General features: G+C 37.2%; 1 protein-coding gene across 1 annotated transcript in view; it reads right to left on the bottom strand.

The window, feature by feature from the left end:
• Nucleotides 1-537: 537 nt before the first annotated feature.
• The window catches only part of LOC310899750 (uncharacterized protein), a 566,537-nt gene continuing 549,259 nt past the window's right edge, over nucleotides 538-17,815 (bottom strand). Inside the window, exons 16-19 of the mRNA XM_083836630.1 lie at nucleotides 11,481-11,614; nucleotides 9,873-9,966; nucleotides 5,901-5,989; nucleotides 538-2,660 (exon numbers count right to left, since the gene is read on the bottom strand). Of these exons, the coding sequence (XP_083692756.1) occupies nucleotides 2,561-2,660; nucleotides 5,901-5,989; nucleotides 9,873-9,966; nucleotides 11,481-11,530 (333 nt within the window). The 5' untranslated portion in view covers nucleotides 11,531-11,614 and the 3' untranslated portion in view covers nucleotides 538-2,560. The remainder of the gene's footprint in view (nucleotides 2,661-5,900; nucleotides 5,990-9,872; nucleotides 9,967-11,480; nucleotides 11,615-17,815) is intronic.

Here is a 17,815-nt window from a genome sequence, read left to right as displayed (position 1 = left end):
GAATCATTCTTCTTGAGAAGATGAGCTGGCACTCAGCTCTTGCAAGCAGTAAATGCCAGAGGGCTTAGTGCTTGCTTCACTACCAGGGGAGGAGCTGCATGTTCTCAGGTGCATCTGCATTGCGACTCCAACTGAATGGGTTGGTGAGTACTGGTATGCTCTACCATGCCTTGAAAAAGGGGATTTTAGGTACCTTATGGTCTGTTAGCGCAATAAAAATAGCACAAGATGAAAACCTCCTCCTCTTACCGCGTAAAAAAATAATACATATATTTTAAACTTAGTGTCCAATGCCACAAATATAAACCATTAGGGGGACCCCCAGTAATACAGAAACAGTTATAAACAGATATGCTGCAGTATTCTTGTATTACTTTTGATGGAAGCATAACCAGAGCAGTATGTCTTACATTTTTAATCAATTTTCCATTTTACAGCATTATTTTGGGAAGCAGAGCTGGAGTTCTATGTAGCCATCACTCCTGTGCTGTTGAATGTCCCCTTGGATTTTCTTTGCTGTAACAAAAGTCATAACTAGTAAATGTGTCATACTTATTTGCTACTGACTGATATGTAGCTGTTAAGCATGTTTTCATATAGATGAAAATCTTGGTACCATATTACACTGTAAGTAGGCAGAGAAATAGCTCCCCATGCCTGAGGAGTGTATGCTGTTTTTAAAAGCTCCAAGCCAAGTGCTCTGCAGTTACAGTGCAGCCCCTCAGCTCACACCCGTGCAGTGTGCTCAGCCCAGCAAACCCTGATACACCAGGGCTGGAAATTAGCAAGGCTGAGGGCTAGATTCCATATGTGCTGGGGAAAGGGAACTCAGACCAAAGAAGCTTTAACCTCACAGAAAGCAAAACTGCCTGAAAAGCTGATGCACAACCTAAGCAGAGTCCAGCCCAGAACTTGGAGGAAGGTCACCCTGTGAAGGACACAGAACAGCCTGCCAGCTGCTTTCTTTCCTCGTAGTTGGTGCAAAACAGATACCTGGTACTTGCTGTGGACCTTGTTACCACTAGGCCTGTAAGCCACCTATCAGCAGAGTTTACAAGGTGTAATGTTGTCAGATCTAGTTATATGGTTAAATTATGATTTGGGTATTCACATTTTGCTATTGGCTTAAATTTCCTCTGTAGTTTCTTCTGGTTATTCTGGGCTAAACTTAATTATCCACTTCATTAGATCAATTCTTCACAGATGGAAATTCACTGAAATGAGTGGCATCCCACTAACTTGATGGACATAGATTATCACTTCCCACCTATTCTTTCTCTTTTCGTGTCATTTAAACTATTAATGAGCTGCTAAAAATTTGTAGTGTCTCTCTAGCTTTGTCAATACGTCAAGTTTTATTGGATGTTCTTAGTTTAATTCATTAGTAGAAAAAGGCATCAAGCTTTGTTATGTGTTTTTAGGACCATTTCAACCTCAGAGATGAAAACAGCAGACAGAATTCCAGTTGCTAAAGGCACGAGATGTTCAATAGCCAAGGAGCTCATGAAGCTCCTTTCTCTGGCCCCAAGGGCCCCACTTTGATCATTTTTTTTCAGGCTGTAACCCTTTATATGACAAGGTTAATTTCAATACTGCTGATGGCACCAGAGACCAAAGATATCCCTTCCAGCCCTATGTTCTGTGTAGCTGTCATCACCTCTCAGGTCTTAGAGGTTTTTGGTTGGATTTGCAATGATCCTGGGCCTTTGGGGATGTTTTCAAACGCTTCAGTACCAGTCAGGCACCTAGCGAGAATTGCAATGGAAAGCCAATAAATGCTCTGGAACACAATGTTTTCCCCCTTAATTACTCCTATCTGTGAAGACTTTGAGGGAATGATTTCATCTGACAGTGGTTGTATTTCACACCTATTTTACATACACTCAGATGACTGTGTTGTGTACTGCCTTCTCTGTGTATACACTAGATTTTAGAGCCTATTTTTGAAAATTCTTTTTTCTCCCAAGAGAAGCATATTTGGATAGCTTTTTATTAAAAACATAAGCTTAATTGGACTATGCTTTTAAAGAAAGTGGGATGAATAAGGTCTTCAAAACACAATGATGGTTATTATTTTTGTTGTAAATCTATTTCTGCACCTCTTTTGAAATTATCTAACCCTGCCAGTGGCAGTGAAAGGAGTGACCTGAAAGTGTGAGATGTCAATGCACTGCCAATGGATTTTTTTTTCATATTGCTGTGCTGGCATGGACTCAGCAGGTACATAAAATACAATGTTCCAACCCATTTCACCCTCCACGTTGGAGTGAGGTATGTTCATTTTCACTCTCTGCACTCACTGCCCGTTCTCAGTGAGAGAGTCTGAGCTCATGTTGCTGTGCAATCTTGAGCTTCTTTTATGAGCTTAGCTGGAACACTGCTGGGTATCTTTCTTCATTGCAGCTGTTTTAATCTTGGCTTGCAAAATCAGAAGCTCTTTCCTGGCTGCGCAGATGATTACCTTACTTTACGTAAAGTCTCAAATACCCTGAAGTATCTCACATAGGTTCTCACAATATCCTTTTTAGTTCTTTTTCATTACCACACTTCATGTGCCTTTTTAGTTCTGCACATTGGCTAATGGTGGATTCATTTTTATGACTGTGTAGTGGCCAGTCTGTCTTTGATTATGTTTCTTCTTGTATTTATCTTTGCTGCTGCTAGAGAAACATGAGAAAAAAGTTGAAAATGTTTGCCCTATTCATATCCTGAGAACAGACTGTGCTGTCAAGAGAGAAATATACAGGGCTAATTTCAACAACAACAACTGCAAATATAAATTATGGACCAAAAGAGCAGTTTGCTTTGCCGCATTGAACCATGATGGTTTGCTGGAACATCTAACAAAGTGGTTTTTGGAAGACTGCAGTATCTTCACCCTCTTCTTTTCAGCCTTTTAAAAAAGAAATCAGAAGAAAACCATAACCCCAGATTGAAACACCCCCAAATGGATCAGAAAAATCTAAATATTGTTATAGACTCCTACACTGATTTTTGATTTAAACAAACTCTGAAATTTAAACTGATTAAAGTTTGACAAGTGAACCCAATTTTGATTGAACCTTTTGATTCACTCTTCCTCATCTATATTTTGAATCTTTTGGTTCTTTTTAGAAGACATTAGGTTTGATGGATACCAGCCTACTCAATGGCCTGTGTCATTACAGAAACTGCATCCCTTGAAGACATGAATAAATTTGTTCTTCTCTAGCTTCCTCTTCCACTCTCACTTTACATATGGGAAAAAGAAGTACAGAAAGATTAAACAACTTTCTCAAGCTCACATTGGAGTTTGGTGGTAGAAATGATCGTCTTCATCCCAGTTCAGTTTTTTGAATAAACTACTGAACTTTGTTTTCATTTGGTGAGATACTTTGAAACAATTTCTAAAAATGTAGGATGAAATTTTAAATGTCAACTGTCCAATTACCTTCAATGGTTTTGTTTTTATTAAGTGTTGTTGGGATGTTCTCATTCCTCAGCAACCCAAAACAGTTTATCATTTTATTGCAGTATGATCAGTAGCACCCTACAAAGCAAACACTACTTGTAATTAGCAGGAAGTGGGGAATCTACTGCTTGTCTAACAAGTGCAGCTATAGGATTTTTCAATTTCTGATGGTTTTGAGTGGCATTTTTAAAGAAGCCATATTTTGGAAAACTTTAATATTGACCTCATATATTGTAGGTGTTTCAAAAACAAGCAATCTCCAAGCTATAAAATTATTGTGCACTTATTTGTTAGTGAATTTGTAAGTGGTTTTAGTAACCTTTTCACTGATTTTCAAAGGTTATAAATATATATTATTGTTAATTATTTTTTACCCAATTAGTGTACTGTTTAGTTTGGTTTAGAGATTCAGAAGTTTTAGGCCTGATACCAACTGAAACTAAAAAAAAACGGATTTTGCTATTTCCACAAATGAACCAGATGCTCATCTCAGTGTCTTTTATGTGACTAGCTAATAAATGGACTCTTCTATTTGTGTGTATTGAGAGAAGAGTCAGGGATAATGGAAAAATTGTTGAAAAAAACATTTTAGATAAGTCATGACAAAAGATGGCAAGGATTGCATTAACATTTAGAGAAAAAGTAGAAAGAGATGAGAGAAATGACCTCAAGAAAGTGAAGGTTACTATAGATTGCTTGTTGCTTAACACTTTACTATGGTGGAGCAGAGTTTGGTGAGACTCCTTTAAATCAAGCAAAGTCAGATTCCTATTGACTTCAGTGACTTTTGGAACATGTCTTTAAATGTTGTGTTTGCTGAACAGCAAGCCAAAAGTTTCCAACTCTGTGCTGGAAACTCCTATGTTCTGATGATGATGTTGATAAATCATTTGTCATAATAAAATGAGGTAAAGTTTCCAAGTCCCATAAAAGCCCTTCAGCCAAAAAGTCCATTGAGTTAGGCTGCTAATGTTGATCCAGCCAACTTCCACAACCAATCCTCTGCTTCTGTACCTCCTGAAAAAAGGAAATGTAACAATCCTTCCACCTTACTTTCTGCCATTGTGGGGCTGCTCATTCCTTTCCTTGTGATGGTTGATATTATATTAACCTTCAAAAATTATCCTGTGTTGTAGTGGGCAGTCCTTGGCCAGCAGCCAAACATCTACCCAGCCTCTCACTCACTTCCTTGTCCTGCAGGATGAGGAGGACAAAGAAGGAATGTGAGAAGACCCATGGATCAAGATACTGGCCATTTGACAAGGAAAACAAATGCTGTGCCCACAAGCTAAGCAAAACCAGATGGTTCTGCCATCCTGCACAACATGTTCTAGGTGATCCTGCTCGGCAGGGGGGTTGGACTAGATGATCTTCAGAGGTCCTTTCCAACCTCGACCATTCTGTGATTCTATGATTCTGTGGTTTGTCCCAGCCTGCCAAGCTTTTGCTTACCCCCAGTCTACTCTCCATGGGGGAGGACACGACATGGGGTTGCCTTGGTGCTGTGCAGCAATAGCCAAAACAAAGGGCTGGGAATGGAGCTTATCTGTATGCTTTTAGGTACAGATACACAACACCCTACAGGCTTCTATGAATAAAGTTATCTACATCCCAGCCAGCCTTAGCGCACATATTTATCATACCCAGAAGTATGATAATCACTTTTCTGAGTACCTTCCATAAAAGCCTTTTCATCTGAATCTCAGTATTATATCGATCACCTAACAATGGATTTAAAGAATTTGAATTCTGAGGATATTCAGTATCACTGGCAAATACCACCTAATATAGTGCAATTAGTTCTAGTGTTCCTAGGCTAAAACCACCTAGAATAACATTATTGCTTAATAAATTGCATATTTTTCTGTTGAACAATATTAAATAATTGCCCCTCAGAGTTGCAACAGAAGGAATGTTCACATTGTGCATAATGCCTTATGAAATACTAATTGATGGCTTTGTGCAGTGTCTCAATGGAATAATTGCTTGTTTAGTGCAACACTTGCACTGAACAAATGCTTACTCTTTACATTTTTCCTTTGGAAAATAGCTTTCCTTACACTGTAATATTTTCAGAAAGATTTCTGATTTGGTGTGATTGGCCCATGATCTACAAGATCATTTATTTGCTGAACAATGAGCTGTATGGACACTATTTCTATTTCTGGGGTTGTCTGCAAGCAGCTTTTTTACCTTCCCCTTTAAGATGCTTCATGCTTGTTTTTTCTGCTGTAAAATTTGCCATGCTGTATCCAAAACTGTCATCAGACTGACTGTACAGACTGTCATCAGACAGACTGACCTTTTACTCCAAGGTTTGGAGGAAGACAGAATAAATCCAGTGGCAATACAGAAAAACCTGTCTTCATATTTTTTTATGGTCATAAAGAATTGTGATAGAATTGTTTCTGGTTGGAAGCAGTCATCCTGAAACTTAAGTAGTGCCTACCTGCTTAGAAAATCTAGGTCGATTTGTGCTCCTGCAGGGACTTGATTGTTGAACAGTTTGTGTCCTGGTGAAATTCCTGTCAGCATGCCCTGTTGAGCAACCAGGTTCATCAGATGTGATCTCTCATTGGTAAATCTCCATGATTCCTATGTAAGCCTGAAGGAATGCAAAACTTCAGATGTGAAGGGGTGGTGTACTGGATACCTGCACCGAGATACTGCTGTGATGTCCTGGTGGGGTGCAGCAGGGGCAAACAGCTGGAGTCAGGATATGGAAAATGCTTTCAGATCCCATAGCACAGATCAATGAGCTAAGTTTAAACATGTTTTCAAGGAACAACATGAAAATAGCCAGGCACAGAAATCTGAGGATGAATCTGGCTATCGGAGACTACCTGGATAGTTTGTAGTAAAAATGGTATGCCTGATGCTTGTCTTAAGCTTACACACAGGCTATCAGGACCACAGAGATATTAACTAGTAGATTGTACAACAACTGTCTTTTTGTATTAAGGAAGCAACGTTTTCAAATTCCCATAAATACATTTTTATTTAATCATATATATATATATATATATTTATTATGGCTATGAAATGAAGGGCTTAGTGGGTTCCCTTTGCCCAAAGATAAAATTCCTTCCTTACTGGGACTATAAAAGGAGCAGTATGGAATTATGTCCTCACTGAGCTGATTATAATGTAGATCATTAAATCACTGAAGATTTGGCATGCTGTTCAACAACTGTTTATTTATCAATAGAAAATGTTTTTGTTGTTGTTGTTGTTGTTTCTTCTAGGGAAAGATTAAACAAGAAAAAACAAACAAACAAAAAAACCCTCTGTAACCCAGATTTAGCAGAAACCTCATTTATGAATGGTAAAGTGGTAGTTCTGCTTTGCATAATGTTTTAACTAGAAATCTGCTTACTATTTTTTTCTTTTTGTTTATTTTCCTTGTCCCCAGCAAACTTCTTTTCTGAATGACTGAATGATCCAGTTTGGATCCACATATTGAAAAAAAAAAAAAAAAAGAAAGAGAAAAGAGAAGAGAAGAGAAGAGAAAAAGACTATCATATATGAAAATTTCCTGTCGGAATTCAGCTATTGTAGATGCACATAGTGACAAAAGACACAAAATACTAAAGAATTCCGCCTTAGTTTAGTTGTCTCACCTATTAAAAAATCACTCTCAATTTTAATTTTAAGTTAAATAGAGGATATATTTTTATTCCAGTGACTTGTATATGATTCCACTTTGTTTCTCTGTAGATAAATATATTTTAAATACTTTGACAAATTCAATATTAAGTGAAAAAGCATCAATGAATAAATGATAACAGTATAGAAAATCAAGATTATTTGGTGCTGAATGCTTTAATTCACAAATCCTACATTTTAGTCATGTGTTCCTTTATCTGTATTACAGTATGAAAATAAACTTCATTATTTCATATACCCTGCATGTAAATAAGGAGTAAAATGTTTTTTGGCTGTCCTTGGGGTATGAAAGGATGTTTTAAGTTTTAGAAAATGATCTAAAAATCATTTTCTGAAAGAAGGCTATTAGAAATACATTTGCTAGTAAAAAAATAGAAAATAATTTAGTGTTTTAGCCATGTTGTCAGAATACCATGGGCAAAAAGGCCAAAAAGTGGATGACAGAGGACATCTGATCTGATATGACTTTTTTTTCTAGCTTACATGACATCATGTTCTTTAGCTAGAATAATAATTTTGAACTTATTATGCTAGCATGCTGAAAACAAGACAAATCTTTCCATGGCATGTCTAGAAGCTTTGAAACAAGATTTGTAGAACCTGTATAGTTTATGACATTTTTATGAAGAAATCTTCCCACCATATAAATTAAAGACACTCATCTTCCAGCCACAGAATTTAGCTTAAGGATATCTTAAAGTCCCCACAAAACATACATATTCTTTTATGCACACTCCTGAAATTTAGGTACATCTAAAAACTGAAAATATTTACAAAAGCTTAAACCTTACTGTCAGATTTTGTATCGCTATTTTTTTGCATGAAGGAAGAATACAATCAGTCTTCCATTCTGATTCTTGGTAGGTTGTTGCTTATACAATGCCATGAAGGTGTTACAGCCTCAGAACAGATCTGAAAAGGGGCTGCCCTATTACAGATCCTTTTGAGCCCTCCAGATCTAACAGAATGACCTGTTCTTCTGCCTCCATGAGGCTACTAATTAAGAAATTACCTATATCCCATCACCAATCCACCCTGACAGATGTGAATCATTTAGGTACCTAAAATAAAATTTAATTCTCTTTGAATATCTTTATTGTGAAGGTTTTTCTTTTTCTTTTTTTTTCCTTATTGAAACTTTCTAATTGTATTATCAACCAACAGCTGCTATTCTGTGCTTGAAGCCATAGTGTTATTTTTAAAATACTATTATTAATCTTTTCTTTATTATTATTTCAAAGCTCTTTCTTTACCCATTGTTTCTTTACCCATAAATTAAGCTTGACAAAGTTTTTGTCTGATGAAAATTTAAGTAAAAGATTCAAATAGGAAAACAAATTGGTGCAGCAAATGTAAGATTTATGCAGACACCATGAAAGTACAGTTTGCAGCTAATTACTTTAGCTCTCTTCCATGCGGGTGTTTAGCCCTAGGAAGCACTAAAGGGTAAAAGAGCCCCCAAAACAGGGTACAGTCAGATATGAGAGCAAAATTTGCAAGTGTTTGAAACCTTTTAAAGACCTCCAGCCCAGATTTGCTCAAATAAATGAGAATGTAAGCTCTTCGAGAATAGTAAGCAAGACATCCACTGCTTGAAAACATATTGGACGGGAGACTGTGTGACAGTGTTTGTCCTTGCCTTTAGGCAAAAAGACAAATCACAGAACTTTCTGAAAAAATCTTCAGTGATTCCCAGCACTTGTGCATTATTTGTACTCTCATCTATCTGGATCCAGTGCTTCAGGGCATGAAAGAATCAGAAACATTTACTACTGTCCCAGCAAATTTGCTGGTGTGGCTCTGTAATGAGTTAGGGCCCAGCTTAGCTGCCATAAGAGTCATTGGGAAGAGTTTTGTTGCCTTGATAGCATGTTAATCAAGCTCTGAGTGCTCAGGGAAGTGGAACAGAACAGACCTGAATGGACTATTCTTTCTTATAATGTGACAATTCAGTTCCAAGAGGAAAAAAAATCGTATAGGAAAGATCAGGGACAGATTACATTTTAGAATAAGAGATAACATGCGAAAGATGGCCAAAACAACAATAATCCCAAGCACTTTCCAGCCTGGAAAAAAGGCCATGACATGTGGCATTCTCTTGAGGTATACACATTCTTAATGGCTTGGAAAATGTCATTAGAAATTGCTATTTCCTGCCTTACAAACTCCATCATCTAAAGAGGATTATGAGATTACAATTTTAAGACAACTAGAAGAATGGGTTAAGTCTCTGCCAGTTCCTGTTCTCATTACTAGCATTGTCTCAAGGCGAGATTAAAGTTGTGCCATTTGCTGTTTCCATTAACCCCTTAATCTTTGAATGTCAGATTTATGTCTCAGGGATGGGCTGTGACACTGACTTCACATTTCTTTGTCCTTTCTCTCATCAATTTGATTGTTTTGCCACTGTCTGCCTTCTCCCATGTACCTTACCAGGCATTTTAGGAATGTGGTGTCTCAACCAATATTTGGTGTTTGTATGTTTTTTAAAGAACACTTTCTATGCAGCCCTTGAGTGGCAGACGTAAGAGTGACTATACAATGTCCACACGTGCAGTCATCCTTGTGCATGGGACTTTCATGTGAGTGCCTGGGCAGCAGGTCATCATCCTGCTGTCATCCAACACCCTACTGAGTGGTTGGATGGTTTCTTCTGTCATCCTGGCAACAGGAAATTCTGTGTGCTTCAGAGGCTAACTTCTGCCTACACCAAACCTGTCACAGATAATGAAAGGTCAGGAAAATTAAAACTTACTTTCCTTTCCTGCAAATGATAAAGGTGAATTCCCTCCATTGAACAGGGCTGCAAAGGGGATTCGAAAGGCTCCTCATCTCCCTCATGATTCCATCTTCAGGAAGAAGAAGAGAATATAACATCATTTTATCCAGCACTCATTCCAGAATGTAATTTTATGGCCTTCCTTGGCTGCTGTGCCTGCCTGCTGTGGAGTGGGACAGAAAGTCCTTGCAGAAGCTGAAAGATAAATATATTCAGAAAACTGGGTAGAAGCAGTTTTTCATGCAAAAGAATAATAGAAATGTGGTACAATTTAACAAGTAACTGAGACAAAACCTCTGGAGGGAATTGAAATAACCAGCAAGGTGACATCCTAAGGGAAATAAAGTATTTAAAAGAGTGATGGGAGGAAAAGGTTTTACAAATTCCTTTAAAAAAAATCTTATTATTAAAGGACAGCAATACTTCACTCACAAATCAATCAAAATTTTCTGGAGCCAGACTTGAAGACATTCTGTAGGGAAATGTATGGCATAGTAGAAAAGAGCAAGGCTTTGCTTTATGTATTAGAGATAAGGCTTCAATTTTTTATGTGAAGGATTCTTTCTCTGCCTTTGCTTTTCCTGAACAATCTGAGGTATCTTATCTGAGAACACAGAAATAGTAACAGAACCAGAAATATCAATTTTGTCTCTTAGTAAAGAAAGCAAAATGGAGGAGATGTCAGCCTTTCATATAGGGAAACAAAAGGATGAGAATGATGCTCAGATTGGCTTCAGGTGCACCTATGGCTGCTGAGGGGTTGCAGGTGCACATAGTAACCCTGTGTGTCTTCTGACACTGAACTTTGCAATGCATCAATCCCTATAATGAAATAAAACTGTTATCTGCTCTTATTTACATCATATACCTAAAGAATCCAGGGCAGCTAACTCCGGAAACATCTGGCACGGAGAAATCTAGTTCTATTTTCTTGTCTTTGACGGCATAAAGAATCTTGAGTTAATCCTCATTTCTATTTATTAGTTCTCAAGGATCACAGGAAACTTGGTTAGTTGCATTCTTATCTAAAAGTGAAGGTGCAAGAAGGAAAAAAACGAAAAACAAAATGGTGTGCTTAGAGCACAACAGGTACTCCTGACAGAAGGAAAACCAAGGTAAAAAGTTAACACGTTATTCATGGATATCCATATGCACACAAGAGAATTAAATACATATAAGCACATCTTTATAGACTTTTCAGGAAGAGAAAAGACATAAACGTGAATTGAGGAAAAAGATCACAAGTGTGCTGTTAGCATCCTCAGACATCGTGAATGATAGTTGGTGAGCGAGATCCATATGGGGCACAAGCAAGTTCTTTAAATACCAAGAATATTTTTGTAAGGGTTAGGTGGACACACGAGTGGCAGCAGCAACGACAGCAGATGCTTTATTGTGTTTTTGAGGGTGACTACAGCAATGTCAAAAGACTGAAAATGCTCAGCTATACTGAGTCTATACCAATGTGCAGATCACACTCCCTTGAGGCAATCACTCTTACTAATTTATCTTCAGTGTTGCGTGGATGGTAATTATACTCCTCATGTATATTAATCCCTTGTCCTGTTGGAACAGGAATTTTACCTTGTGCATTTCTGTGACTTTATTTCTGAACAAAATCTTGTGTACCACATGCTTCTTTGTGCTTATATTCTGCAGAAAATGTCTATTTCAGTTGGACAGAAGTTCATTTTCATCTCCAGCTCCAAAGTGCAAGTCTGCTGAGTTGCAGAAGGAAAATATAAAAAGATCAGTACTAGGTCCCAAATCTTCTGAGAAAGGTTGTTTTCTGATACGATACAGGCCTCTAGTGAATAATATCTCAGCTATAATAGCTGTTTTTGAGATGAAGAAGTAAGCAACTGAAAGTTACTTATATCAGCTTGATACCCACACAGTTTTGTTATGGGGTTTCAGTAGTTTTATACTATACAGAAAATGAATTTTAAGAACATGCCATAAATGCCATGTATCTTTAGATGAATAGGACAACAATATTTTCATTAAGTTTTCGGAGAGTTTGCCAACGTTTTTTTTCTTTTTTTTTTTTTTTTTTTCTTTTTCCCTAGTACTTTGTAAGATACTAGGAACTGCTTTACTCACTCCAATCACTGGAAAAATCTGGAGCTTATTTCAGGTGATTTTTCCAGCTTGACACAATGTACTGACCCATGATTCCCAAAGCTGATTCAGCAAAATGCTGTCATCTGCATTGATATAAACTCTGAAAATATACAGCTGCTGTGGCATGAAAGTAATTTTAAGTGATGGGCAGAAATGCCAGAAGGTTGAAAAGGTTTTTGTTGCTCTTGTGAGAGTGAGGGAGGAACCAGAAAGAAGTCACAATATTGCAAGAGTGAACGGGAACTGAAGTCACAGAGGATGCTGAAGGAGCTGAGGCATTAAATGAATACTTTACAAGCAAGAACACTAAAAGATGCGCCCGCTGAAACTGGCTGTTGTATCCACTATCACGGTTGACTTCAGAGCTAGTGAGGCACAGATATTGAATAAGTTAAGAAAAGTCAAAATCAACAAATCATCTGTGCTACGTGCAACCTTGAGGCTTTAAAAAGAGATTGGAATAGTACACAGCTCAGGTATGCTGGTCTTTACTCTGCAGCTACAAATGCCAAATTCACAAATACTAAAGAAAGAAAAACAGCATAGACTGAATGCTATAAAATCTTAATTACATTGTTGTCACTACAGGAAGTCCCCATTGAGTCAGATTTAACATGTATATTCCATTAGTAGAAAGAGAATTTTATTTGTGTATTTAGCTCAGTATGTCCCACTCACATGAAACATGCATGTTCGTATTCATGCACATTATAAGATAAAAGAGTATTTCATTGCTAGATTGCTAGTTTATAGAATGATAAACTGGATTAAGCAATGGGAAAGTGAGACTTTAATTCTCTTGCAGTGTTTTCTCCTCTTCTTCTTCCTCTCCTCCTTTTCTCCTTTTTTTTTTTTTTTTTTTTTTTTTTGGTAGGGAGGCAGAGAGGAGCAGATCAGACAATCATTCTGAGAAATCCTCACGTCATTTCCTTGGAATGGAAGGTATACTTCCTAGGAATGATCCTTGTCATCCAGGCACATTTTTCCGTGTGTAGTCCTCCATTTCCTTAGTGGCTTTTGCTAAGCAGAAAGAAGCAGTACCTCTGCCTGAGTCCATATTATGGAGCTGGCCATGGTGATCCAGCAGATCCATCTCTTGTTCTTTTTTTTCTCATGTTATCTGCCTTCATGCAGCACTAAAATAAACCATCCATCATTCAAATGCCCAAAGTATAGTAAGATGTCAGGTAAGGCGGCTGTATTTTAATATGTCTTGAAAGATCACTTCCCTTGTTGGTTTTAACTGGACTAAGAAGAACACAAATGAGTATATAGCCTGATACACAGGAAGGATCACTATAGGCAGCATATCTTAATCCTAATCCTTATTTGCACCAACAGGATTAGTCTTGTGAATATAAACTGCAAGATAAGATTTGTATTGATTGGTGTTTCAGGTTCAAGCTCATGTGAGGTGAGGGAAGGATGATTTTTCTTTGGTTTCGTACTTGGATTTAAAAACAAGCAGACAATTTTCACATAACTAAGTAGTTTTATAAGTCATCATTTAACTTCTTTTAGATATGATAGCTGTTGTTTACTTAACTTCCATTGTGCAGTTCCTTTTAGAACAGACATTAATTCTAAAGTAAAAGACTGGCTTGGCACCAGAATGAGCTATAAAAGGACGAGAGATATCAAAAATTGAACAAAGCATTTTCTGTGTGAAATAATTACATTTTGTTGCATAAAATTTAAACTACACTATTTAAAAATATTTTAGTGAAATTAAAGTATTTATTTTTCATCAGGAAATACACATATCCAATCCAAACTGAAATTACCACAGGAGATGTGTGTTAGTTTCAAAAAACTGCAATTTTTTTCCCGAAATATGTTAATCAACATATTTTCACAGCTCTAGTAATGTAAAGCTTGTGAAGGCTATTCTGAAATATTTCTGACTGTTTTTCTTAACTTTGCAAATTTGAAGGAGTAACACTCAAAATAAAGGTAGGTTCTAAAATTCCTTTAAGTTTTACACAATTTAGGCAGGTCCCCTAGGCCTGGTACTTTTTTTTTTTTTAATTTATTTTATTTTTTTAACAAAATATGAAGCCATTTTCTTTCTACTCATCAAAGAATAATGAGTAATGTTAAAAAACAAACAATCAAACAAAAACATTTTAATAAAGGACAGAATTTCTCCATTCTTTTTCTTACTTTACCAGAGCTTTTCTGAGCTCTCCAGCTTACTGTCCTGACAACTCAGCATGCACACTTTCTTCTGCAGGATAAACCAAAAAGAACCTGTAAGGTGGTTATGTTGTTTGGTTTGTAATTCAATTGAATAATTATTGGACCCTCATAATTTCTTTTCTGCACCCATTCAACCTGTACAGAAGCAGTTTTAAACACAACAGATTGATCCTGTGTGGACTATATCTGCCCAAACTCATCATATAATGCTGTTGCCTTCAAATGCCCTCTCAGAATGGTAGCTGTGCCCAATGTTTCTGTACAGCGGTATTTAGGGATCAAAATCCATCACAGAATTCTGTGGGCAGAATGCTGTTTCATCCAGAAAGAATTATGCTAGCCTTTAATCTGATTTGCTCTCTGGATTTAAAGAAATTTCACATATAGAGAGTAACTCTATCCATTTATAATATTTCCAAAGCAGTGCAGGCCTTTTTGCTGCTCTCATCTCTCATTTGGCCATAGGCTCAGCTGCTGGATCCTAGAAGTCTGTAAATGCCTGGCCCTTTACTGCCTTCTTCCCAGGAAAGGATTTCATACAACATAGGATTTAGTTTATAAACTATCTTGAAATATGCTGATTGAAAAACAACAGCATTTTCCTCTATCTCTATAAAACATATGACCATGTGAAGAGTGATACAAAGGTTTTATCTATAAAATTCTGGGATGAATAATTTTTAGAGGTGTTACTGGCATGGTGATCATATAATAATCTGCATTACTTGTAAGTAATAATGTTACAGTGAAGGTGTGCGTTTGTCAGCCCAAACTATTGATAAGCCTATTATATGCTGTCTCGCTATTATTGTTTATTGCCAATGTGGCAGTCCCTATAGGTCTCAGTAGAGATGGCAGTGCTGAACAAACACAAATTAAGGGATAGTCTGTGCCCATAAACAGCTTATTATTCGAATTAGTGAGGATCAGAAAGAGAAAAGGAGGATTATCATCTTCAATTTAAAAACAGAGCAGACTGAGACTGTGGGAGATGAAGTGCCTTCTCTAGTCTTTGCACAGTGCAAATGTCAGAGCCACAGTCATGTCCAGCAAGTTCCACTGCAGGTTGGGCACAAAAGCTTCTAAGCAAAATGTGAGAAGCTTTGGTTGGCTTCATATTTATATGCAAATATGTGAAGAAAATCAGTGATTTACCATCATACCAATCAAAATAAAGTGATAGTATCAGTCAAGTTTTAAAATCTGCCCATGAAATCCTCAAATATCTGTTCATAGAATCACAGAATATCCCGAGTTGGAAGGGACCTACAAGAACCATTGAGTTCAACTTCTGTCTCCATACAGGACCACCCCAAAATCAAACCATATGTCTGAGAGTGTTGTCCAAATGCTTCTTGAACTTCATCAGGTTCAGTGCCTCAACCACTTTTCTGGGGAACCTGTTCCAGTACCTGAGTTCTCAGCTTTATAGGCCTGTATCTTAGTTTCTTCAAGATTTAGTCCAACTACACATACTACCATATAAAAATCTATGACACCTGCTTCCAGCCCGGTGCTCTACCAGGTCTAGTCACAGGACCATAACCCTAGCAGGACTTCAGAAATGCATGCTGCCAGTTCTTCTGCTCAGACAAGTAATTGCTACTTCAGGAAGAATGAATGAAGAGGAAAGAATTAAAGTTTATGTGAATGGGAGACAAGACACAAAACCAATGATTTTCAAAAATCATGTAGGTGATTTACAAGATTCCCAGACATCTGGAATATGACATCTAGTTTTTTCAGGTGTGGATTTACAGGTAAAGTTTGTAAGAATGTGGAAGGCAATCAAAAGTCTATGTAAGGGTTTTTGTCGTATTCATTTTTCATATATATATATAGGTGCTTTCTCACATACAGTATATTGCACACAACAGTCACTCAAATTCCTTCCACTAAACCCAAATATGTGAACTTTTTGCACTGCTAAGTGTAAAATACCAGCAGGGTCTGTTCCTAAGCAAAGAGACAGATTTCCAGTCCTGCACTTAAAACATGTTTGTGGGACTGTCCCGGGGGTTCATGAGTGCTGAAGGAACGAATGGTCAAGAGCTTGTGGGGCAGACCTTGTTCGGCCTGCAGTGCCTTCCGTTTGTGAGTAGTACAGAGGACATTTGTGTACTCTAATATATACAATATATACTGATGTAGCTATACATCAGCTGAAAGATCCTGTAAAGGGATTTTTTTTTTTAATAAACCATATTACAACTGCCCTCGACTTCATAAGCTCCAAAAAGCACCAAATTAAGTAAGAGAATCTTGAGCAGGATTTATAGCAGAACATAGAGGTAGCTGAAAATTCAGACAGAAGAGTAAAACCATCCTATACACATGCACAGATACCTGAATACTTTTTGTTTTTTTCTTATTGGTTTTGTCTTCTCTCACCTTAGGCTTTATAAACTTCACAAAAGACAAAGAATGTAATACCTAAGATTCCAATCTCCTTCCAAAAGACTGTATTATCTCAGATTGAAAATTAGCAATATATCACATTGGTAGGATAGATGGATTCACTTATCAAATCCTGACTATAACCTTGAAATGAGAGCTCTAGCTGATGGAGAGCTTGCTCAAAATAGTAATTAGTAATAAAAAAAATCTATCAGTAGAGATTTTTAATTTTAACGCTGCTTTCCTCAGCATTAATTTCAGGATCTGTAATCTCATTTGTTCTTGGGATTTCAATACATTGTATATGCAGAGAACAACTCTATCTGTTTATAAGATGTATAAGGAAAAAGAGGGTATGGCTTTTTTTTACAGAGAATAGGCATCCACAAATAAGATAAGTAGACGCTACATTGCTGTGGCAGAATATGAACTGTTTCAAAGGCTGTCCAGGAGGTAAGTGGAGGGTGTTATCTATGAACTGCTGGTGCAGAATTAGTTCTGGGATCACAAACAGTTGAATTCTCTCCCTGAGAGTTACACAGGGGCATAAATCACTTTGGAAATAAAATGCTGTAGCAACTAAAGATGTTGCCTCTTATCGACGTATGCTGAGAGATACCACATCTATTTTGGTGCTGAAGAACTCTTCCTAATTTGCTACACTGCAAAATTCAAAGAGATGAAGTTAAACCACCCTCTATCAATCAGAGTAATCTAAATAGGTGCTTTTGCAGTGAAATAGAGGAGTGCCCTTGCTACCCTTCTGCTGGCCTGAGATGTGGAAACCAGAGCTAGGAGCAGCAGCGTCTGCAGGAACATCTGCTAGACCTAGCTCTGGAGAGACCTGGGCTGCCTCTCTAGATCCTATGATACAGCTCCCTTCTGAGGACAGTGAGAAAGAATGCAATTGCTTAATTACAATAACAATTTTCATTTGAGGCTAGCATAAAAAAACATAGAGAGATTCCTTAGATCCAGTTTAAGAAGTTGAGATGAGCTTTTTGAGTGTGTGGTGGGAGTTTGTTTTACTTTAAGCATAAAATTAAAAATAATAATCTTTTGGCAGCAGGCCATAGGAAAGAAACAAAATGCTAACTAATCATATTTAATGTTAAAATCAATGGCACAGTGTTATGAAAGCCTGAAGGAATAGAAATGTCTTTTCTTAGCATACACAATAATAGACTTTGGGGTCAAGA

The sequence above is a fragment of the Anser anser genome (genome assembly GCF_964211835.1).
Source record: "Anser anser genome assembly, chromosome: 5".
NCBI lineage: Eukaryota > Metazoa > Chordata > Aves > Anseriformes > Anatidae > Anser > Anser anser.
This window is presented reverse-complemented; position numbering and strand designations above follow the sequence as displayed.